At 54.5% G+C, this 22,364-nt stretch overlaps 1 protein-coding gene across 1 annotated transcript; it reads left to right on the top strand.

Annotated features, from left to right (window-relative positions):
- The first annotated feature begins 1,340 nt into the window (after window positions 1–1,340).
- Window positions 1,341–21,722, top strand: TRAM2 (translocation associated membrane protein 2). Its single transcript, XM_039569359.1, has 11 exons — window positions 1,341–1,559; window positions 9,384–9,447; window positions 11,647–11,756; window positions 11,991–12,107; window positions 13,684–13,742; window positions 14,286–14,370; window positions 14,465–14,535; window positions 15,183–15,287; window positions 15,414–15,572; window positions 16,555–16,724; window positions 17,275–21,722. The coding sequence occupies exons 1-11, from the start codon at window positions 1,440–1,442 to the stop codon at window positions 17,346–17,348; spliced, it is 1,134 nt and encodes a 377-aa protein (XP_039425293.1). The 5' UTR covers window positions 1,341–1,439; the 3' UTR covers window positions 17,349–21,722.
- The last annotated feature ends 642 nt before the right edge of the window (window positions 21,723–22,364 follow it).

Below are 22,364 nucleotides of genomic sequence, written 5' to 3'. Positions count from 1 at the left end.
ATTTGAGAAGGGGGTGGGATATGGAAGGCACCTCATGCCTCAGGCCTTTCCGTGGTTAATGAGGGAGATTTGGGATTCAGCACTGGGACTTTGGGTTGCAGAGCAAGGTGTCAGGGTGTGCACAAGGGGGTGGGTGCGGGGACACAGGTGGGTGCTGAATGCATGGAGAGGTGGGTCCAGATGTGGGTGGGAGCCCAGATGTGCATGGCAGGTGGGGGCAGAGGTGGGTGCAGAGGTGGGAGGCTGTCTGCACACAAACAGTCGGTGGGTGCAGGTGCAGGTGGGCATCCACACACGCACAATAGGTGGGTTCAAGCGTGGGTGGGTGTCCAGATGTGCACAGTACTGCGGTGCAGATGTGAGGTGGGTGCTGAGGCCAGGGGGTGCCTCCACCCGCCATGGAGTGCCAAGGTGTGCATGGGGCAAAGCAGGAGCCCAGACTGGAGCCGGGTTCTCTGTCTGGTGCTGGGCCAGGTCCTGGGTCCTGGTTCGGTGCTGGGTCCAGGGCTGTGCCAAGCGGGGACAGGAGCTGGATCCAAGCCCGGCGCTGGGACTTGGTCCAGGGCAGGGTCCGTGTCCGTAGAGGGTGCCAGGTCTCGGCTCTCGGTCTGGGTCCGCATCTGAGCTTTCCGTCCCGTGCTGGGTCCAGGTCCCGGCTCTTGGACCGGTGCCGCGGCTGTGCCAGTGCCGGGTCCGTGTCCAGGGCTGTGGTGAGGTCTGGTGCCAGTACTGGGGCTGGGTCCAGGTCCGTGCCAGTGCCGGGTCCTGATCCGGGTCCAGGGCCGTGTCCGTGCCCAGATCCGGGTCCAGCTCCGGGGCGGGGTCGGGTGCTGGTCCCGGTTTGGGTCCGGCTCCGTGGCCGGGTCACGGTGCGGGCGGGGTCGGTGCCGGTGCTGGTGCGGGTCGGGGCGGTGCCAGTGCCGGTGCCGGTGCCGGTGCTGGTGCGGTCGGGGCGGTGCCGGTGCCGGTGCCCGTGCCGGTGCGGGCCGTGGCGGTGCCGGTGCCGGTCCCAGTGCGGGTCGGGGCGGTGCCAGTGCCGGTGCCGGTGCCGGTCCCGGTGCGGGTCGGGGCGGTGCCGGTGCCGGTGCCGGTGCCGGTGCGGGTCGGGGCGGTGCCGGTGCCGGTGCTGGTGCGGGTCGGGGCGGTGCCGGTGCCGGTCCCAGTGCGGGTCGGGGCGGTGCCAGTGCCGGTGCCGGTCCCAGTGCGGGTCGGGGCGGTGCCGGTGCCGGTCCCGGTGCGGGTCGGGGCGGGGCCGGGTCCCTGTGCCGGTGCCGGTCCCGGTGCGGGTCGGGGCGGGGTCGGTGCCGGGGCCGAGCGGAGCCGGGCGGGCTCAGGCGGGGAGGGCTCAGGCGGCGGCGCCTGCGCGGGGCCATCGCGGCGCTCCGCGAAGTTCCGCGGGGCCCGGGGAAGTTTGGGCTCGGCTCGGCTCGGCCCCGGCCATGGCCTTCCGCCGGCGGGCCAAGAGCCACCCGCTCTTCAGCCAGGAATTCCTCATCCACAACCACGCCGACATCGGCTTCTGCCTGGTGCTCAGCGTCCTCATCGCCCTCATGTTCGAGGTGAGACCCCCCCCCGCCATCGCCCCCCCGCCGGGACCGGCTGGCTGTGTGTCCCCACCCCGTGGACGCGGTGACCACCGCCTTGCCCTGCATGGGGTGTCCCCCCTGGGGCTGTCTCGGCTCGGGGGGGGCCGCACCCGGGCCGGTGCCCCCATCCCGCACGGGGAGGGGGCTGTGGGGTGCGGGACTCCTCGGTCTGGGGGTCAAAGTGCCGCCCCATTCATTCCCCATCTCTCACCCACCGCCCCAGAGGTTCCCCACATTCCCACGGGGACCCAGCCTGGTGCTGGCTTTGGGGGTGGCACATCCTTCTCCCCCCGCTCCAGCTCTGCCGGGGGTCTCTGGCTGGGGAAGGGGGAGCACAGGGGGTGTCAAGCCCCCTGCCCCAAACCCACCGCAGCTGCCGGGGTGTCCCAAGCACTGAGGGGCACATCAGCCCCACGCAGCGAGAAGCCAAGCCTTGTCTGATATTCCCAGCTCTTGGAAATGGAAAGAATATTTTTTTTTGGGCCTTTTTTTCCGCCTTTTTTTTTTCCTTTAACAATAGCCCTTTTCCAGGTGTTTTCTCCGCAGCCCGCTGACCCCGCGCCGTGGGACGAGCACCGGCGGCTGCTGGGCCTGGGGCAGGCGCTCCCCGGCCTTTCCCCACCCCGGCCATCCCGCTGTGCTGCGGGCCATGGGAAGGCATCCCTGCTCCTCCACGGGATACCTTCACCCTGCCGGGGTGGCCGCAGAACCCCGCAAGGCCGCTGTCCCACCACCGCCATGCCGGGAACGCCGCTCTCTCCCGCTGCTCCGGCTGCTTCCCTCTCCGCCTGCTTTCCCTTTCCGTGCGGCTTCGCTTGGCTCCGGGCATCCCACGCCGAGGCACCGGGCCGTGGTCAGCGGCACCGCCGGCTGGGACCCCCCCGCCTCCCCCGCTGAACCCTCCCCTTCGGCAGTGCCACGTTTCAAAGCAAATCCGGATGGGAAAGGGGTGGCCGGGGGGCCTGGCGAGGGAGGAAAGGCTCCTTCTGGAGCAAATCGCAGCAGGAGGAAATCCATTTCCTTAATTTCTCCCCGCTGGAATCCCCTGCTTTTCTATCCCCCTCTTTTTTTACTACGAACTCATTGAATGAACGAGTCTCTTCCAGCGCTCGAACCCCTTTCAATGTCCTTGTGTATGTATATATGTATTTATTTAAGGGTTTCAAAACCGACCCAGGAGGGCCAGCTGTATTTCAAAGCCACATGCAAATGCTGCAAAGTTGGGCTGCAAGTTTTGTATTCGTACTTTAAAAAGAAAATGCCACAGAGGTTGCATCTCTCTCTCAGGGTTTCTCCCTGCAGATGGTTTTCTATGTTGGAAGCCCCGTCCTGGAGAGGTGGTACCTGGGCTTGCTGCTGTGGTGCTTTAGGTTGATACGGTGCTGTGAGATTTTGAAACGTGATGAACGCCCCTGTGGAGGTGGCAGCAGGGAGGGGTTTGTGGTGTTTCTGGGTTTTTTAAATGTCTTTTAATTAAATCTCCCTCGGATGCTGAAGGCAGCAGTTTGCTGCTCTCCCAGCAGATCTCAGGGAGACAATGCTTGCCATGCCAGGGTGGCTTCCAATGCTCCCTGTGCCCGGCAGCATCATCCCTGCCTTCCCCTTGGCATGGGCTTTGGGACAGCTCTTGCTCCTTGTGTGTATTGTGGTTTATTTTTATTTTATTATTACTTTTATTCCTTCTGCTTTCTTTTCCCTTGGAGGAGAAATCAGGCTCTGCTCTTGCCCAGCCCTCCAACCCTTCTGTGCCCGTTTGTGCCACCTCTGTTGTGAGTTTTCGTGGCAGCTGAGATTCCTTGTCGTGGTGAGGAGTACCTGTCACTGTCCCTTCTCCTGGCATCCCTGCTTCCCACCCTGCAGCCGGGCTTCCACCTTCCCCAGTGCCTGTGGCCACAGCCAAGCTCAGGCTCAGCGGAAAAGGCCGAATCCTGCTCACAATAGGCCGTTTCCTGCAGGGAAGGTTTTCTTGGGAAGACACAAATAAGGTTTTTAACCTTTTCCCAGGCATCCCTCAGGAGCTGAGTGCTTTCTTGCTCTGGCACCCTGCTCGGGGGGTGCCATGGGTCTCCTGCTCCTCAAGCACAGCACAAGCTACACCTTGAGCATCTTTTTGGGTGCACAACCTTTCCCCGTCCAAATGGGTTCACCAAGCTGGTAATTCCTCCGTGGCAGGGAGCAGGTACTGGTCATGATGGGATTTGGTGGCATGAGGCTGCTCCTTGGTGTTACAGGTGTGTTGGATTTGATTATTCCAGTGCTGTGTGTGTTTTTGAGGATCATTGAGTTATGCAGGGAGGGAAGCCCCAGGCTTGGAGGGAGTTTCCCCAAAAAGAGCTGTCCTGAGCTGGGCACTACAAAGTGTTTTTCCTTCTCGGCCAGCCTAAGCCTTCAGGGTGGGAAAACACACCTGGTGTGCATCTGCCTGGTGCCAGAGAGGGATTTTGCCGTGTGTGCGTGGTTGCTGGAGCCCAGAAAGAAAAACCTCCCCCTTTTTTTTTTGGTGAAAAACTATTTTGAGTAAGTCTGTACAGAAACACGAAACAGGTGCTTCCCATCCTCATGCAGAAATCACTTTGCATATCTTTTTCCACCCTGCTTTGCAGAAAAATGAAGCCAAGACCAGGCTGGGTTTAACCTGTGTCCCACCAGGGGTGGCTCCTGTGAGCGGTGTCGGGTCGAGTTTGGGGGAGACTTTGCTGATTTTGGAGAAGCTTCTATGTTAGATGGGGGCTGCTATCGTAATCTCTGAGGTGGGGAAACTGACGCTCAGTCTTATGTGTGGGGTGATGAAATAAAGTTATAAACTATTGTTTTAAAAGTGGTTCCATGGCCTTGCTGGGCTTCCCCCTGTGTGCAGATCGTGGGACGTGAGTCACGGGCTCCCAAACTCTGGGTTGTGACACTGTCAGAAGAAGGCGGCTGACGAATGAGCTGCTATTTCCAGGCTTCCTGCTAAATATACTTTCCCCTTCCCGGTCCCCTCCGTAGTACTCTAAAAATTAAGGCCTTCCCGTTGTTAATGAGGGAAAACAAAATGCGTTCCTGCCTCCCCTGATCTTTGCCAGATGTGGGAACTGAGGCACGCGGGCGGCGTAAGGGTTGAGTAGCGGGGGAAGAAGGGAAAACGGGGGAAAAAAAAGCAGTATTTAGGTTTACTTTTAAAAGGGGATAAACAGGAGGGAGGGTGAGGCAGTAGAAATCATGTGCTGGGGGATGAGTTTGTCTGTGGGGGCAGAGGGGCTGCACCGCCCTTGGGAAGGGCTTTTTGTCAAAGCCAGATGTTGACTTTGAAAGGCTTTGGTCCAAAGTTTGGGCTTCAGTTTACATATAGAGCCTGTGTCAATCCATGCTGTGGATCAGCAAGTTTGTCTTTCAATAAACTCTGTCTGGTGGGGGAAAAAGAAACCCAAAGTTGTGAGAAAAGCCTTTGGACAGCATTTTGTCTGTAATTAGTTTGAGTTGTTTTTCAAGCTCTGGAAATATTTTCCCAGCTCTGACTGCAGGAACTCCCCCAGCCTCCCCTGCCAGAGTTTTGGAGCTGCTTCCTGCCTCCAGAGTAGCTTTAACTCAAGCAGGACCATGGGGATGGTGGTGTGCCTGGGGGCTCCTGGCTGGGGTGAAGACAAATCCTGCTGGGATGAGGCTTTGGAGAAGGGAAGTGAGTTTCAGAGAATCCTGGAAGGGTGTAGGTTGGAAAGGACCTTAAAACTCATCTCATTCCAACCCTCTGCCATGGGCAGGGACACCTTCCACTAGACCAGATTGCTCAGAGCCCTGTCCAAACATGGCCTTGCACACTTCCAGGGATGGGGAGTCCACAGCCAATCTGGGCCAGCTGCTCCTAGAGTTCACAGAGTGTCCTGGGGAACGATGCTCAAAAATTATCCCTCATTCCTGAAAATACTAATGTTTGAGAGTTGCAGTGGGTAGATTTTGGGAGAGGTGCTAAACTGCCTGGATGTGTGTGCTTAGACACCTTTTTAAAAGCCACCTGCACGTCTGCACAAGTGGAGTTGGGATTTTGATGTGGAGCATTTCATGGCAGGGAATAAAGAGCATCTTCTAAATTTCTGGATGGGGCTCAGAGCACCCTGGTCTGTGAAAGGTGTCCCTTCCCATGTCAGGGGGTTGGAACATGATCTTTAAGGTCCCTTCCAACCCAAACCATTCTGGGATTCTAAAAAAGGATAGGGGGAGCTTTGCTGCTCTGCATTAGGCAGCAATCTCCAGGCTAGTCAGGGTGTGGATTTTTCCAATCACCACATTATCAGGAAGTAAATGCCTGGTGGGAGATAGTGAATGTTGGTAGTGCTGGGATTGCTTGGCTTTATCTATTGCTCTGCCACCCAGGGCTGCAAGGTGGATGTGCTGATTTGATTTCTGGTCATGAGAAGCAGCCTCATCCCTGTCCTGGCTGATCCAGGCATCTCAGGAAACTCTGGTCTTGGTGGACACGTTGAGTTTTGCCTCTTCACCATCCATCTGCACTTTGGTCTGTGAGTTAGTGGCTTTAACCACCAGAAACCCACTTGGCTGCTGAGGATGTGGTTTCTTCTTCATGGTTGTAGAGAGCTATCAGGACAACTACTTCCCAGATTTCCCTGGTTCGGCCACACAGAATCATCAAATCGTTAATGCAGGGAAAGCCCTCCAAGGTCATCAAGTCCAACCAATCCCCCAGCACTGCCAAGGCCACCACTGCCCCATGCTCCAGGTGCCACATCCCTCATGTAAGGCAGGATGAGGCTGGGATGAGGAACATCTCCCTCTGCGTGGAGGTGCTCTTAATGCAGGTCAGAGAGTGAATGAGAAATAAATCCACAGCCTTTGCTACATGGTCCCTGCTCTGTGTGTCCCATGGAGACAAATCCTTCTCCCACCCTCTAAAAAGTTGTGCCAGGAGAGGGTTAGGTTGGATGTGAGGAATAATTTCTTTGTTGAAAAGGCATTGGAACAGGCTGCCCAGGGAAGTGATGGAGTCACCGGACTGGGAAGTGTTCAGAAATTGTGTAGCCTGCCCTTGCAGACATGGTTTTGTGGTGAGCTTGGCAGTGCTGGGGGAATGGTTGGACTTTGTGATCTTAGAGGGCATTTCCAACCTAAATTATTCGGTGATTCCATGAATTCTGCCCCTGCCAGCAGCAGTTTAGCGGCAGCTCTGGCTTTACTCGCTGCCCTGCAGGGCAGAAGCGTGCCCAGCACTTCCTTTCCCATACCAGCATCTTGTTTCAGAGCAAACAGGCAGCGAGTCTTGTGCCTCTGAATAATCCTCACATTGCTGTTCTCACTCTGAACTTCTGCTTTCCCTGGCTGCCTGTGAAATGCTCAAGGCAGGCTCTAAAGAGTTTTGCCATCCCTGGTGCTCATCCCTATTTCCCAAGCCAAGGAAACTTGGTTTTTGCCGTGCAGGGGAGCTGGAGGTGGCATTGCTGGGGATCGTGGCTCAGGTGTTCCCTGTTTTCCAGGAGGCTTAAACTGCTCATTCTGTCTACTCAGGGCTGCATAGCAATGGGTGCTGATGTGGTGGAAGGGATATTGGGAGGGTTATGGGGGATTTTGGAGCCTGATGTTCACTTGGTGGAGCTCAGCTGTGACTTCATTCGAGTCACCTGTCCCTCTGTGCCCACCGGTAAAGGGTTGTGCTGTGAGCAATGGTCAGTCTGATCACTTCCCAGCTGGTTGCAGGAGACAGAAATGCCTTTGGTGCCTGAGAGGAGACTTTCCCTCTATGTAGGTTCTGTGGGATGGGAAGGATGCCAGGAGTTCAAGTTTTGCCACGGTGGCGTTAGTGAGTGGCTGCAGGTGTGTGCCTGACCTCCCCATCTGTCCCATGGAGCAGAGAGGCTGTTTGTCCGTGGAAATCAGTCTGTCAGGAGCCTGCCTGCATCCCGGGGGCTACATCTTTGGCTGTTCAAATATTTCACTCAGACTTTAGGAAACAACCTGCTGCCCCTCTGTAAGGAGGGGTGGAGAGGTGCTGAGGTGGCTGCAAAGCTGCTGGTGGTTCTTCAGCCCTGCTTCAGGAAGCAAAGGGACGTGTGGATATGGGACAAAGCATTGCTTGATGCTGGATTGGATGGAGGAACCTTCCTACCAGGCCCTCTGGGAAAGAAGATAAGGAGAATCTGTGGAAACTGTGTTGGGGCTGAGCTCTGTGTGGGCATTGCTCCCCACCCTGGGACACTCCAGAGTAATTTCCTTGGACTCACAGCTCTGGCCTGTGTCCTCTCCAGCAGGTTAGGAGGCTTCACCTGGAGTTGATGTCTTGTTCCCAGCTGTTTACAGCAATGGATGTCAGCCAGGTGCTCGGGGAGCTGTAAATCCATCAGTGCCTGCAGCTGTTGGCACATCCATGCCATAGCCACCCATCTCTGCAGCATCACAGCCACCACTGGCTCCATGCCTTTGTTTCGTGCCCTGTGCCAGCCTGTGGCAAGGTTTGGTTGTAAACTCCAAGTCCTGGATGTGCTCTGGGATGAAGCAACTTGGCTTTCCCAGCCAGCAAGGTCTGTAGGAGCCAGAAGTGTCTCCCTCAGCCAGCTTGAGGCCAGGTGATGCACTTTTTCCATTCCCACCCCAAGCTCTGCCCGTGGTCTCCATCTCCTGCATCTACTCCTCCACAAACAGAGCACAACATGTGGATTTTCTTTTTTATTCCTTTCTTTTTTTTTTTTTTAAGTGGAAAAAGCAATGAAATCCCCAAACATCACGAAAACACGCTGTGGAGTTTGCTGTCCCCGAGCCGGGGCTGCCTGCGCCGGTTGCTCAATGCTGGTGGTAACAGGATGGGAACGCTTGGCAAAGTCCCCCTGTCTCCCCCACAAGCTGTGGAGCAATCTCCAGCTGGGATTTTTAATACCCTGCAGCTCTGAAGCAGTGGCAGCCATGTCTGTGTGAAATGCAGCTCGTCCCCATTGGCATTCGACAGGCACAGGATTTTTTGGGGCTGGTTGTGTTTTAGGGTGGGTGCTTGTGAAGCATTGGAGGGTTGGCTGGGAGCCAGTGGAAAGGGAAAATCTGGTGACCAGTGTGGGGTTGGATGGGATGAAGGCATGTTTGGTGTCTGATGTCTGTGCACTGGGTTTTGCTGTGGCCCCATCTCGAGGGTGCTTTGGTCATGGAGGTGCAGTGTTGGGGCATCCTGTGGGGTGGATACTCTGCCCCATTCCCACAAAGCCTCCTGCTTTGCTGCAGGGGAGGGTCATTCCTTTGAAATAAGTGCAATTTAGTCACTGGCCACCTCTCTGGCTGCCATGGGCAGGACCTGAGGGAATGGCTGGAGCTGTGTCAGGGCAGGTTTAGGCTGAATATTAAGAAAAGGTTCTTCCCCCAGAGAGTGGCTGGGCACTGAACAGGCTCCCCAGGGAATGGTCACGGCCCCAGGCCTGACAGAGCTCAAGAAGGGTTTTGACCATGCTCTCAGGCACAGGCTGGGATTGTTGGGGTGTCTTGTGCAGGGCCAGGAGTTGGACTTCAGTGATCCTTTTGGGTCCCTTCCAACTCAGGATATTCCGTGATTTTATTCTATGATTGAATAAACGAAGAGTAAGCATCACAGCCCTGGGTTTCAGGTGTCCTGATGTCTCATCCCAGGCTTTTTTTTCTCCTTTTGGACGTGCATCTGGGGCTTTGTGGGAGACCAGTGCAAGGTTCAGTGTTTCTGCAAGTGAAGCTGGTGCTGGCACATCTCCCTGGATGATTTGCCTTTCCCGTTGTGGTTGGAAAAAAATAAATGGGTCCAGAGGAATGGACTTAACAACTGATTTGCTTTTTCTGCCTTCTGTGTGTCTTTGACAGGTCACAGCCAAGACTGCCTTTCTGTTCATCTTACCTCAGTATAATGTCAGTGTGCCTACAGCAGGTGAGAGATGCCTCTGCTCCACATATCCCCAGGGGAAGTTGAGTCTGGTCTGCCCCAAATCCTCACTGCCAGCTGGCCTGGGCTCACCTTCTGCTGATTGACTGCCCAGGACCTTGTCTGGTACTAAAGGAGATGTCAAAAATAAGGTATTTTGGGAAGAAGCAAAGTTTGAGTGGCTCAGAGCACTCTGGTCACGTCTGTCAGCCCTCATGCTGCCAGAGTTGGAAAGAAACGCTTTCCAGGGAGTTCAGGGGCTTCCAACTCTCTCTCTCTGCCATGGCCAGGCCACTCAGTGCTCCCTGCAGGGTGAGGATCCTGCTCCAGGCCTGCTCAGGCAGGATCCAGCTGTGTGATTGCCTGTCTGGAGCAGCTTCTTGTTGCCCTGAGGAGCAGCAGAGATTTACCTCTTTGCCAAGCAGCAGGGGCTGGACATGTCATCCCTGTCCTGCTAATTTTTGGGGATGACACCTGGAGGGGAGGGTGTGGAGATGCAGGTGGTGCACAGCATCCCTGCTCCAGGCAGGTTCAGATTCACAGGGAGTAATTCCAGGTGGTTCTGAGCTGGTGTAGCTCGGAACCAAACAGCCCAGAAGAGGTGTCCCAGCTTCCAGCCTGGAAGCTCAGCCCCTGCTCCTATTTTGGCTGCTGGTTGCTGCCTTCCTGGCTCAGAGCCCCTCTGGATCTGGCAGGGATCTGGGCACTGGCGTGGAGACAGCAGGAGGTGGTTTGGGTAAAGCCCTGGGTTCGGGATGAGCCAAACGCCTGGGGCACAGAGCCTGGCCTGGTGGCAGAAAACTGCAGTTAATTGGGAGTGTTTGAGCAATCATCCACAGAAGGAGCAGGGTGTTGGGCTTAGTGGAGCTACAGCGACGCAGACATGCGGAAGATAAAAGCTCTGCCCTTAAAAGCTTTGAATGTTATGGCTGAAGGAATCATCCAGACTCCAGATTAAATTGTGGTCCCTGCTCCCCTGTGGCACAGTCCAGACAACTTCTGCTGCTGGTTTTTAAGGGATTTATTCTTTCCTGGTACCAGAAATCTCAGGGGGCACAGAAACACCTCCCCAGGACCAGGTATTGGGGTATCAATATAGGGCACGGGGTAGTGGGGAGAGAGACCTTGGTGTGCAGCAGCTTGTTGGGAGGAACCTAAATTTTTCCAAGGCTTTTCCGTGTCTCCCACAGCTCCTGCTAGAGCTTCTGAGGTGCCCTGGAGAGAGGAGGCAGAGCCATTGCATGTGTAAATGATACTATTTTCTTTGGCCTGGCAGTTCTGTCTTTTACCTTGCTCTGGGATACAGGCACCATTTTTACCTCCGGGTCTGCACAGCACTGGGGGCTCCTAAGGACAGGGTGTTTTCATATCCTTGTGCCAGGTGTCTTCGTAAATCCCGTTCAGATCTTAGAAATCTGGAATGAAGCTTTGTTTAGGGTAAAAAGGGCTGGTGACAGAGCAGTCTCTTCCCAGCATCGATCTCAGGAGAGAATGGACTGGATCGGGGTGAGGGGGAGCAGCAGCCAGGGGTGGGCTGAGCTTCGTGTGAGGATACTTCCTGCAGCATTCCCAACTCTGCTTCTTCCCATAAGCTGCAGGGCTGCAAATAGTCACCTAAATGCAGATGATGTCTGGGGTATTTTGGGTGCTGTTGGGTCTCCTGTTGCTCCAGAAGAGCACAGCCTCCCGTGGGTCCTATTTCTCATCCACCAGCCCTGTGCTGCTGCCTCAGATCTTTGAATAGCACAAGGCATCTGCATTTAGGCAGCTGAATCCCGCTCCAGCAGTTTCCAGGGAGGAGTGGGAGATCATGAAGGAATGGTGAATCCTAACTGAGGGGGTGGAAATCCCGTCCCAAGCCCTGATGTTCCTAGTGGGGCATCCCTGATCTTGTCACCTGCTTCAGCCTCCCAGCTCTTCATCCCTCCAGGTGATAAATTCCCATCTCCACAGCCGAGCTGTCCCCAGTGGCAGGGGGAAGCTTTAAGTGTCCCCAGTGTCCCCTCCCTTGAGGTACACACCCATGTTAAAGGGGCAACCACCCACCTCTGCCATGAACTAACCCCGGGTAGAGCCCTTTTTCCCAGGCACTGGCATAGTCATGACCCCTCTCTGGTGTCCCCATCCAAGCTGCTCCCCACTAAGGCCTTACCTGGAAATCCTTTGGGCCATGGGGCTCTGACCCACCCTTTGGTCTCTTTGCAGATGGGGAGCTGGTCCAGTATCACTATGGGCTGAAGGATCTGGTCACCATCCTCTTCTACATCTTCATCGCCATCATCCTGCACGCGGTGGTGCAGGAGTATGCCCTGGACGTGAGCGCCATTCCCTGTCTTGTGTCCTCATATTACCTCAAATCCCTCAAATCTCATGGAGGGAGGTGGTCCTGCTGCAGTTAAATGCTGTTCTGGGGGTGGTCTGGTGGTTAAGGTGGTGATGGGTGAGCCTTCATCTCTGGAGGCTGCTTGGGATGAGGAGGATGAGGATGAGGAGAGTTGATGGTGGCTCATGTTTTCTTGTTCTTTCTCTCTCCCTCTGCTCCTTCCCAGAAAATCAACAGGCGTCTGCATCTCTCCAAGGTCAAACACGGCAAGTTCAATGAGTCAGGGCAGCTGGTTGCCTTCCACCTCACCTCTGTCATCTGGTGCTTGTACGTCGTGGTGACGGTAAGGCATCGGGCTGGCCGGGATTTGAGTTCCCAGGGGGGAATTGTGGCTTCTGGAGCACAAAATCCCACTGGCAGCAGAGTCCCCAGCCAGCCCCTGGGCCAAAACAGGCACATTTCAGTCAGTTTAGCTTTCAGCTGTGATGGATCTTTGCAGCCACTGAGTGAGGGCAGTTTTGGGAGATGCTTCTCCTGTATTGTACAAAGCACAGGCAGATGGGCTGTGAATTATTTTCAGAGCTGGGCCCCAGAAATCCTGTCTGGCCCCATCATCTCCATCCTCTGCTCCAGGACCTGTTGCCTTTCTCAGCTTCTTATTTTCTTCCTTACTTCCTTCAGTGCCTTGAGGTTTTGGGGTCCCTTTTGCAGGGTCGTGAGGCTAATGGGCAGAATTTTGGGATCACTCCTTGTGGTTCCTTCCTTGGCAAGCTGATGGTGAGGGAGTCTTTGAAAACAGGGAAACCACGCTGTTCCTTGGGAATGTGTCAACCCAAAGAATTCAGAGGGAAAACTCATTTTGGGGAAGAAGGGGGAGGGAAGAACAGGGGGTGTGGGAGAGATCTGACTATTCTGGCAGTGTGAAGTGATGATGATGCTCTGCTACCTGCAGCCATTGGGGTCTGGCTGTGGTCTCCAGTGGCTCTGGGGAAGGATCTTTGGGGACAGATCCCCACTGTTTGGAGGGTCCTGCCAGTCTCCCTTAGGGAACCACTTTTCCCTTCAAGGCCAGCATTTTTAGAGATTTGCTGGCACTGCCTCTGCCCCATAGGGCTCTGAGGAAGGAAACTGGCAGAATTGTTTATGCTGCTGCTTTTGGGCTCCCCTTGCCCAGTGCCAGACCTGTCCCTCAGCAGCTGCTGGGCTGGAGCCTGCTGTGCAGCCCACGGTGCTGTGATGTGCTCCCCAAACACCCCAGTGTGCAGAGCAGGTCACCCTTGTGCTTCCCTGGCCTTCCCCAGCCAAAAAAAAAGGGCTTGAGACAGACAGGGAATGGGTGATGGTGACTGGGCAGGACAAATTTCCCATGCCAGCATCTTGCAAAGCCCAGGGCAGCATCCTTGTGGCAGGGGTGAGAAGGGAGTCCCACCCTGTAAAGCAAGAGGTGGAAAATGAAACTATCCAATTCGTATCCAGCTATTTTTGTTGGTGTTTTCTGTTCCTCTTTCCCTTCAGAAGCACTTCTGGTTGCTGAAGTGCTACTGGGGTTGGAAATGCCAGTGCGGAGGAAGCCTCCGGACCATGCACACGGCTGCTTGAGCCGTGCCACAGGAATCTCACTCCTACACCTCGAGAGCATTCCAAACCCCAGAATATCCTCTCCTGAACTTGGGACCCTCTGTGCAACTGAGCAAGCAGCCTTCAGCCCCCAAACAAGGGGCCTGGTGAAATTTTAGAAGGGTGCTAGAGACCTACAAATGCAGAGCTCAGCCTTGGCCCTCACGGGGAACGAGTTTTTTTCTGCAGGCTGTGACGAGACTCGGGTGTCATCCCCCGTTCCTCGTTTCACTGTACCATCAGCCCACCCTCTCAGAACCTGTTCTGTTTTGCTGAAGCCTTGCCTCTCTTCTCTTTTTCAGGAAGGATACATTTCAAACCCCCGGAGTCTGTGGGAAAACTACCCGCATGTTTATCTGCCGTAAGCACTCGTGAGGGCATTTTGTTCTGGGGCTGGCCCCTTCCTTCCTCTCCACAGTTTTGCCTGCTGGGAGTGGGGTGCTGACAGCACAGCACCCTCTGCATGCACCCTGCTGCAAGGATGCTGCAGTGAGACTATGGGGAAGGGGGGAATATCTCATTTGTGAGCCCGGGGAGGGTGTTCTGGAGGGTTTCCTTCATGAGGAAGGCCCGGTGGGCTTGGTTACTCATCCTGGCTGTTTCCTGCAGCACCTTGGGAAAGTCTCTTTGCTGTTAATTTTTCGCAGCAGAAATGTAGTGGGGGGTGATCCTCCCTCCCTTCTTGGGTTTTTACAAAAGTGAGGTTTTCTGAGAGCACAAGCATCTGGATAAACTCCATGTGCAGCTCTCTCAGCTCAACAAATAACTTCAGCCCACAAATGATTTCTCCTAAATCCCGTGGCTCCAAACAGTGGAGGGATTGCCCAGTGCTGCCCTGGCACTCGGGTTCTTGGGGTCCTGCCATGGCCTGGGCTGGCTCACGTGGCTCCTCCCTGCATTTCAGGTACCAGGTGAAGTTTTTCTACCTGTGCCAGCTGGCGTACTGGCTGCACGCCCTGCCCGAGCTCTACTTCCAGAAAGTCCGCAAGGTGAGAGCCAGGTGGAGGTTTTAGGAGAGGGAGCTCTGGGAGAGGGTGGGTGGAGAGGGCTGAGAGGTTGATTTGGCTTCTGTGCCCCTGCCAGGAGGAGATCCCCCGGCAGCTGCGCTGCATCGCGCTCTACCTGCTGCACATCGCCGGCGCCTACCTGCTCAAGTGAGTCACCTGCCTCAGCATCCCCTCCCACACCTGGGATGGGGCTGGGCAGCTCCTTCTGCACTGGCAGTCACCTGGGAATCCTCAGCGGGGTGAGGGGCTTAGAGGGAATAAATGGGATTGTTTCAGTGGAGAGCAGGTAGGCAGGTAGGTAGAACAAAGGGGGATGGTTTTAAACTGAAAGAGGAGAGATGTGGATATTGGGAAGAAATTCTTGCTTGTGAGGGTGGTGAGGCACTTGGCACAGGTTGCCCGGAGGGTTTCCTATCCCTGAAAGTGTCCAGGGCCAGGTTGGATGGGGTTTGGAGCAACCTGGGATAGTGGAAGATGTCCAGGGCAGGGGCTTGGAATGAGGTGATCTTTAAGGTCCTTTCCCACCCAACCCATTCTAAGATAAAAAGTGGAGCAACCTTCCCAGCCATAGGGTTTTGTGTTGGATACATCCCAGCTCCGCTGCTGTTTTGGGCTGTGTTGATGGTTTGGGGACAGGAATTTTGCCCATTGCAGTCCTATCCCCACTGCTGCAGAAAGGTCTGGCTTTGGGCTGGTGCTGCAGCTTGTGAACAGCAGCGCAGAGGCTGTAGCTGGGTTTGAAGGATGAAGGTTGACCAGCCCAGTGATGCTTTTTTCTTCCTCTTCCCTCCCAGCTTAACCCGCTTGGGGCTGATCCTCTTGCTGTTGCAGTACTTGGCTGAGTTCTTCTTCCACATGGCACGGCTGGTTTACTTCACGGACGAGAACAATGAGAAACTGTAAGCAGGGGAGCTGCCTGGGGCTCCTGTCTTCCTCCAGAGCCTGGGAGAGCCTGGATTTCTCTCTCACCTCCTGGGTCAGCACTGGGGCTGCTCCTGCCCACACCTCTGCTTGCCCTCATGCAGGTTTAATGTCTGGGCCGTGGTGTTCGTGGTCACCAGGCTCTTCACCCTCACCTTGTACATCCTGGTCATCGGCTTCGGGCTGCCGCGGGTGGAGAGCCAGGCCTTGGACCCCGAGAGAGGGAACTTCTTCAGCTTCCTCTTCAACAATATTCTTTTCAGGTAGGAATGTCTGCTGTGTCTTCCTTGGCTGTGTTACCCCAGCGTGGGTTTTGCTGAGTTTGGAAATCATGGAATCCCAGAATGGCTTCTGTTGGAAGGGACGTTAAAGATCGTCTCGTCCCAACCCCTGCCGTGGACATGGATGCCATCGCTAGGCCAGGTTGCTCCAAGCTCCGTCCAAATGGGATCCAGGCAGTGGGGATCTGATTTTGGTTCCATTTAGGGAAGGTCTTAGTGAGCTGAAGGGGGTGTGAAGGAAGCAAGGAGGGGTTTAAAGGCTGCACAGAGCCACAAAGGAGAGGAAAAGCCAGGAAATAAAGTGTAAATCAAGTGAAATTATAAAGTGCAAGCCTATCTTGGAGAAAGGCTTGCAGGCTTTCCCTGTTGTGCCTGTAAGTGCATTTACCCAGATGCGGTGAAGGAAAAGGTATTTTCCCTTCTGCTTGGACATGTTTGGCTGCCCGTTGATGTGGGAAGCAGAGGGTGGGATGGGCTCCTTATGCCTTGCAGTCAAGACTGGGAGCCTTTCTCACCCTTGCAGCAGCTGTGGGTTCAGTTCAGAATTTGCTAGGCCTGGTCCTTCCCAAGCTTTTTGAAGCCATGGACTGCTGGCACACCTGAGGGTTTGAGGGACTTTCTTAGCTCCCTTCCACCTTTTAGATGTACAGACCATCCGGGAACATCGTACCTTGACTGTGCCATGTTGTGGTTTGGGCAGTGCTGGTTGAGATGATCCTGTTCTTCCATTCCTGCCCTAAAGTTGAAAGACTCAATGAGGAACACCTGAGGGCTTTTTGGTGTGCAGGGAAAGGAAAGTGGCTGCTCTGGGCTCAGGCTTGGCAGAAAGGAGAGATGGTGGCTGGAAGGATGGCGTCTGCCATGCAGGGGGACCTCGGCCACCAGCCCCGGTGAGGGGGGAAGGCTGGGCTGGGGGTGGCCTCGCTGCTGTGTTCTCAGCCTGCCTCTTCTCCGCCCCTGGCAGAATGAGTGTGCTGCTGTTGGTGTGCCTCTTCCAGGCCTCGGTGATGTGGCGCTTCATCCACTTCCAGCTGCGGCGCTGGAGGGAGTACTGGAACGAGCAGAGCAGTCGGAAGCGAGCCGCCGCCGCCGCCGGCACCAAGCAGCAAACCAAGCTGCTCAAGAGGGACTCGGGTGAGTGTTGCAAGGGTGGCACCGTGGAGGCATCAGTCCTGTGGTTCAGTGTCCTGATGTTGTTGGGGTTTCCCTGTGTCTGTGGGCCAGTCCTGAGAGGAAAAAGGGTTTGGCTTGTGCAAGGGACCAACTTTCTTTCTCCGTAGAATCACAGAATGGTTTAGGTTGGAAAAGACCTCTGAGATCATGGGGTCCAGCCTTTGACCAGTCACCACCCAAGAGCACCAAGTGCCACATCCAGTCATTCCTTGGACACCTGCAGGGGTGGTGACTCCAAACCTCCCTGAGCAGCCCATTGCAAAGTTTAATCACCCTTTCTGTGAGAAAATTCCTTCTAATGTCCAATCTGAACCTCCCTCATGGCAGCTTGAGGCCATTTCCTCTTCTGTCCCTGTTCCCTGGGAGCAGAGCCCAACCTGGCTGCCCCCTCCTGTCACGGAGGTGAGGCAAGTGAGAAGGCCCCCCCTGAGCCTCCTTTTCTCCAGGTTAAACACCCCCAGCTCCCTCAGATGACCCTCTAGACCCCTCACAGCTCTGTTGCCATCCCCAGGTTACCATGAAAATGGAGTGGTGAAAGCGGAGAACGGAACCTCACCTCGCACCAAGAAGCTCAAGTCTCTGTAGAAGCCGAGGGTTGTCTCCTGGGGAGGAGGGCGAGATACCAGGACTGAGCAGCCCCTCCTCCTGCTCCTCAGGAGCAGCATCTTGAAAGGCTCGGAATCATCTTCCCAAGGTGTCTCTCGCTCTCCTCCCTTTCTTTCTTGCTCTCCTGATCCGTTTGCAATAAAACCAAAAAGGCCCCGTTCCCCTTCTCCCATCCCCCTCATAGGAACCTTTTCCAGCCCTCCTGGTTTTGCCTTCCTCTGTTTGGTTGTAAACCAATTTTTTTTTTTTTTTTTTTTCCTATTTTAGTGTTCGGTTATTTTGGTTAATGGTTACAAATGTATCATAGATGGTTCCAAACAATCCTTTTTTCTCCTACAGCATGTTCCTCCCCTCTCTTCATGGTGCTTTCCCGAGTTCCTGGGACAGGGCCAGGACAGCTTGAAGGCACCAAATGTGTGTTATGGGATCAGGTTCCTGGGGGAGCGTGCTGGGGCTGTGAGATCTGAGGCTCAGGGGTGCTCTCAGGTGAGATGGGGCACACCTGGCCAGCGCTCAGCAGGATGGTGATGCTGCAAAGAGAGACCAGGGTCTGATGGAGGAAGCTCAACCCTGTCTTGTCTCATGGTGGACCTCTGGTTAACCTCTGGGGTTTTCTGAACCCTGGTTTTGAGAATTTTGGAGAGCTGGGCAACAGGGAAGGGGGAGAACTTCCCTCTTCATATGGAAGGTCCACCTCCCAGCCTTTGCTTGCCCCAGCTGGGTTTCTCTTGGCTGCCCCATGGTTGTTCTTGGGCCTCCCAGCCACAAGAGCTGAGCCCAGGGCTCTGCAGCTCTCAGTGTTTTGTTGTGGGGCAGCAGCATCCTCAGGTCCATGTGAATCCTTGAGTCCTGCCCCGCTCTGAGTGCTGGCCTGGCTCCTGTCAGCCCAGGCCCTTTGCCAGCTTGTCTGTGCCTCATGGACCTGATGTTCTTGGGGCTTGTGACCACATCCAGGTGACAAACTGGCTGCTGCAAAGGGTTTTCGCATCAGTGGGACTGTGCCCCTCGTGCTGTCACCTCAGCCTTCCTCGTCCCTTCCGTACCAGTCCAGCCGTGCCATCGGCAGCCACCAGCTTCACTCTTCGTTTCCAAAGGATACAGCGCTTGTATCCACCCAAGGTGCTATCAAATCCAGGGTTTCTTCCAAAAATCCTAGCCCCTTCATCCCTTTCTGAGCTGTGAACGAGATGACAGGGAAGGAAGGGGAAGGAGGCCGGGGCTGCAAGGAGCAGCTTGCATTTTAGGAAAAGCCTGGCTTGTGACGCGTAGCTGTTGGCAGATGGAGTTGTCTCAAATCTACCTCAGAGGCCATCTGTTGCTGCAGACCACTTTCCCCTCTCGCTCCTGCCTGCTGCCACCTCCACGTGCTGGCAGGAGATTTTGTGGAAAGCCAGATCCCACCGGCTTGATCCCTCGCTGACTCCGCTGGGGAGCAGCATCTGCTTGGGGTTTTGCGGGTCAGTGCCATCTCACTGGGCTTCTTTTTGGGGTGCCACACTTCAGGCTAGGTTTGGCAGGTGAGCAGTAGTGGCACCTCTGTCCCCACACTGTCCTCTGGGGCGGTTCCTGAGCTGGGCTTTGCTGTTGGTGCCTCTTGTGCAGCAAAGTCGGCCGTAGCTTTAGTTCTGCTTCGCCACGGCAGGAACAGGGGACTCGTGGTGTGTTCCCTTGGCTGGGTGAGGAGAGGGACACCGAGCTGGGGGGAGCTGGGGTGCTCTTCCATGTGCAGTCCAGGATTGATCCTTGCTGTGCCCCCTGCTCAGCCCTTCAGGCAGCTGAACTCCGGCTCTCTCCGAGTGCAATTCCAGCTTGAGGCGGGTGCTGTTGTCCTTCGCGCCAGTCGTGTTTTGAGGAACGGGTGACAGTTGATTTTCTGCCCCTCTTTGAGTTGAGTTGGGTTTTTTCCCATTTATCTGAGTGTCTTTTGTCCTTTCCTCCCCCTCGTTGAGGAGGTGCTGGAGGGAGAAAACGTGCAGGGATATGAGGACAGTTGGTCAAATTTCACTTGTTCCTCAATCCCCACAAGGTCTGAGTGTCTGAGAGATACTGGCAGGAGAGGGCTTTCCCTTTTTTCAGGGGAGCTGGGGAAGGAGGCTGGAGCAGATCCCTTGGTGGTACCTTGCCATTGCTCCTTGTAGCCTGTGCCTGGAGGATAAATCACTTTTTGGCTCAGAGGCAGCGACAGGACCCGTGGTGCAGTGTGATCGGGGGGAAAAGAGCTTTATGTTGGGAAGACATGGAAAAGGTCTAGTGTGAGAGGGTTTTCCTTTCTCCTACCTCTTCCCATCCCCTGCCAGTGCCCTCCAGGACTGACTGCTGGCTGACACCTCCCCAGAGCCTCAGCCAGGCCTTTCCTTCTGCAGCACCGGTGCCTTGCAGCAGCCGAGCTGCTGACTCTGTTAACAGGTGACACATAGAGCCCCCCAAGAACCCGGCTGCTGAATGATTCCTCCTCCTGCCTGCTTGGCTTCAGGCAGCTTTTCCACTTGCACAATCCTGTCTCGTCGTACAGTAGCTGGTGATGCTTTGTATCCCAAGTGCCTTATGTTGTAGCCTCTGCACTACAGCAGTAGCTGAACGCTCTCCCTCGTTACTATGTCTGTACAACATATGCTACATTTATGTGTGTTTTTCGTTTACTTTTTGATAGAGCTACCAGGAGAAGGGACATTTGTTTTTGAAGCATTTCCATGTGCTCTTTTTATGGTTTTTTAAACCTATAGATGATGGGGCTTTTTTTTTTTTTTTTTGCCCTCCCTATATTTAGTCCTCAGAAATCCCCATCCTTCTGTTAGACCCAAACCTGGCAGGTTGGGTTTTTTTTGAGCTGAGCCTTTGTTGTGAGGTGATATCCACTGTCATCCTGGAGGTTTGCAATCCCCTCTCCATCAGAGGGGCTGCCATGGGCTCCTATCTCTGTGTTGTAGTGCGAGCACAATCCCTGGGCTGCAAGCCCGCAGTAACTGCTCCTGTGTCCGTGTCATTTCTCAGCAGATCCAGCCTTCTTTTCAGCCCAAAGAGCTTTTTCTTGGAGCATTTTCATTCCAAGCCCTTACTGGTCAGTCTGTCCTTGGCCACTGTGCCTATGAAATGCCATGAGCTCACTTCCCCTTAGTGGATGCTCTTCCCATGCCCCATCTTGTCAAGCCCTGTGTCATCTGCAGAAAACACCATGGAATTGTTGGGTGAGGTTGGAAAACACCTCCAAACTCATCCAAGTCCAGCCTTTAATCCAACACCAAGATCCAGCCCTGAACAGGAGCTCTTGTCCACCACAGTGCAGAAAGTGATGGAGATTATCCCAAACTTCCAGTGGGACACGATTCCTTGCACCCTTTCCCACGGGCTTGAGGTGCTTTAGTAGTCTGCATCCATTATCCAACCTAAGGAGGTCAGGAATTAGTAGCCTGTGGTTTTTGGGGTGAAGTGTAGTGTTTTCCTGTCCTAGCCTAGAAGAGCTGTGAAATACCAGCACTTGGTTCTCTCTTGTCTTAGGTGGTTGGAGAATGGGCTTGGGAAGAGAAAGGGGTGGAGGAAGAACAGATGTAGCATTTCACATACAGTTTTTGAGTGACTCTTACATTTTGGGGCATTACAGTCGCGTTTTGTCTTCTTCTTGTTGTTGTTTAGGATTCTTCTTACTCATCATGTTTGGGTTAGCAGTAGCCAAGTTCCAGTCTCCTGTAGGTCCCCTTACCCTCAACTTACTGTTTTAAAAGGTATTTTTGATAGGCTTCCTGGTAGGAGGGAAGAGTGGCCACTCTGGGATGTCTCTTCCTTGCCTCCAAGGAAGACTCTGGAAGCTTGGAACCACCCTGCCTTGGCTGCAGTGCCTGGGGGTTTACAGCAGCCTCAGCCTCTTGCCTTTGGTAGATGGACCCCAAATTGTGTCAACAGTGGATGGAGATGATGGGGGGTGGTTTGCAGCCTTCCAGGAAATTTCATGGGGCATGAAAGGTTGGTTTAGTACTTTTCATGCCCAGCAGTGAAGTATGATCCTCATCCTCGGGGCTGCGTGTGGAGTTTTTCTGGGAAGAACGGCTGTTGGAAAAGCCAGGCAGAGGTGTGCAGTTTTTCCTTGAAAATGTTGAACTCAACTGATCAAACTTCAGCAAAGGAACTCGAGGAGAATTTCTGTTCTTCCATAGTTATGCTTTAGTGCAAATTTCTTGATTTTGGAGGGGGTGGGGGGAATTAACAGTCTCTGGTATTTTTTCCCGGTTGTTTCATTCTTCTGTCACTTCAGTTTTTGTATGGATTTTGTTTGTTGTTGTTCGTTATTCAGTGACTTGTGATAAACTCAGCAGAAGTATTTTTCTGAAATAAATAAATAAAAGGCATAGATTCTTCCAGTGCTCTTTCCACTGATCCTTTATTATTGCTAAGCTGTGCATGTGGCAGGGACACCTTCCACTGTCCCAGCTTGCTCCAAGCCTCGTCCAGCCTGGCCTTGGACACTTCCAGGGATCCAGGGGCAGCCAGAGCTTCTCTGGGCAACCTCTGCCAGGGCCTCACCACCCTCACAGAGAAGGTTTTTTCCCCCACTATTCAATCTAAATCTACTCTCTTTCAGTTTAAAGCCATTCCCCCTTGTCCTGTCACCCCAAACCCTTGCAGCTGGGGTTCATCTTCCCATATTTCCCATGTCCACAGCATGGGCAGCTGCTCCAGAGTTCATTATTTGTGGCTGCTTTCATCAGAGGCAGTGGAGGATAAGGGTATTTGCAGGAGGTGATTTATCTGATGTGGTTTAGGCACATATTTTTGGTGAGCTATATTGTGTATTTTGTGCAGCTGGCTCCAGGCACACATCACTTGGCTGAGGGTTAGGTTACGGTTCTGTAGCCTGGGCAGAAAATAGTTTCTGTCTTTCTACAGCTCCAGTAATTTCATCTGTAAGTTCTTGGTCTCTTGAAATCCGAGGTGGACCAGAGATCCCTGGAATGATCCTTGGTCAGGGTGAGCAGCAGCAGAAAATAGGCCCAGAAGGGAAGA

The sequence above is a fragment of the Corvus cornix genome, chromosome 3 (genome assembly GCF_000738735.6).
Source record: "Corvus cornix cornix isolate S_Up_H32 chromosome 3, ASM73873v5, whole genome shotgun sequence".
Taxonomy (NCBI): domain Eukaryota; kingdom Metazoa; phylum Chordata; class Aves; order Passeriformes; family Corvidae; genus Corvus; species Corvus cornix.
The sequence above is the reverse complement of the archived record's forward strand: the minus strand, read 5'-3'. Positions and strand labels throughout refer to the sequence as shown.

Coding starts and splice junctions, on each gene's coding strand:
- TRAM2 (XM_039569359.1), top strand. CDS start 1,440: ATGGCCTTCCGCCGGCGGGCCAAGAGCCACCCGCTCTTCAGCCAGGAA. Junction 14,536..15,182: donor GCCGGCGCCTACCTGCTCAA/GTGAGTCACCTG, acceptor CTTCCCTCCCAG/CTTAACCCGCTTGGGGCTGA. Junction 15,573..16,554: donor TTCAACAATATTCTTTTCAG/GTAGGAATGTCT, acceptor CGCCCCTGGCAG/AATGAGTGTGCTGCTGTTGG.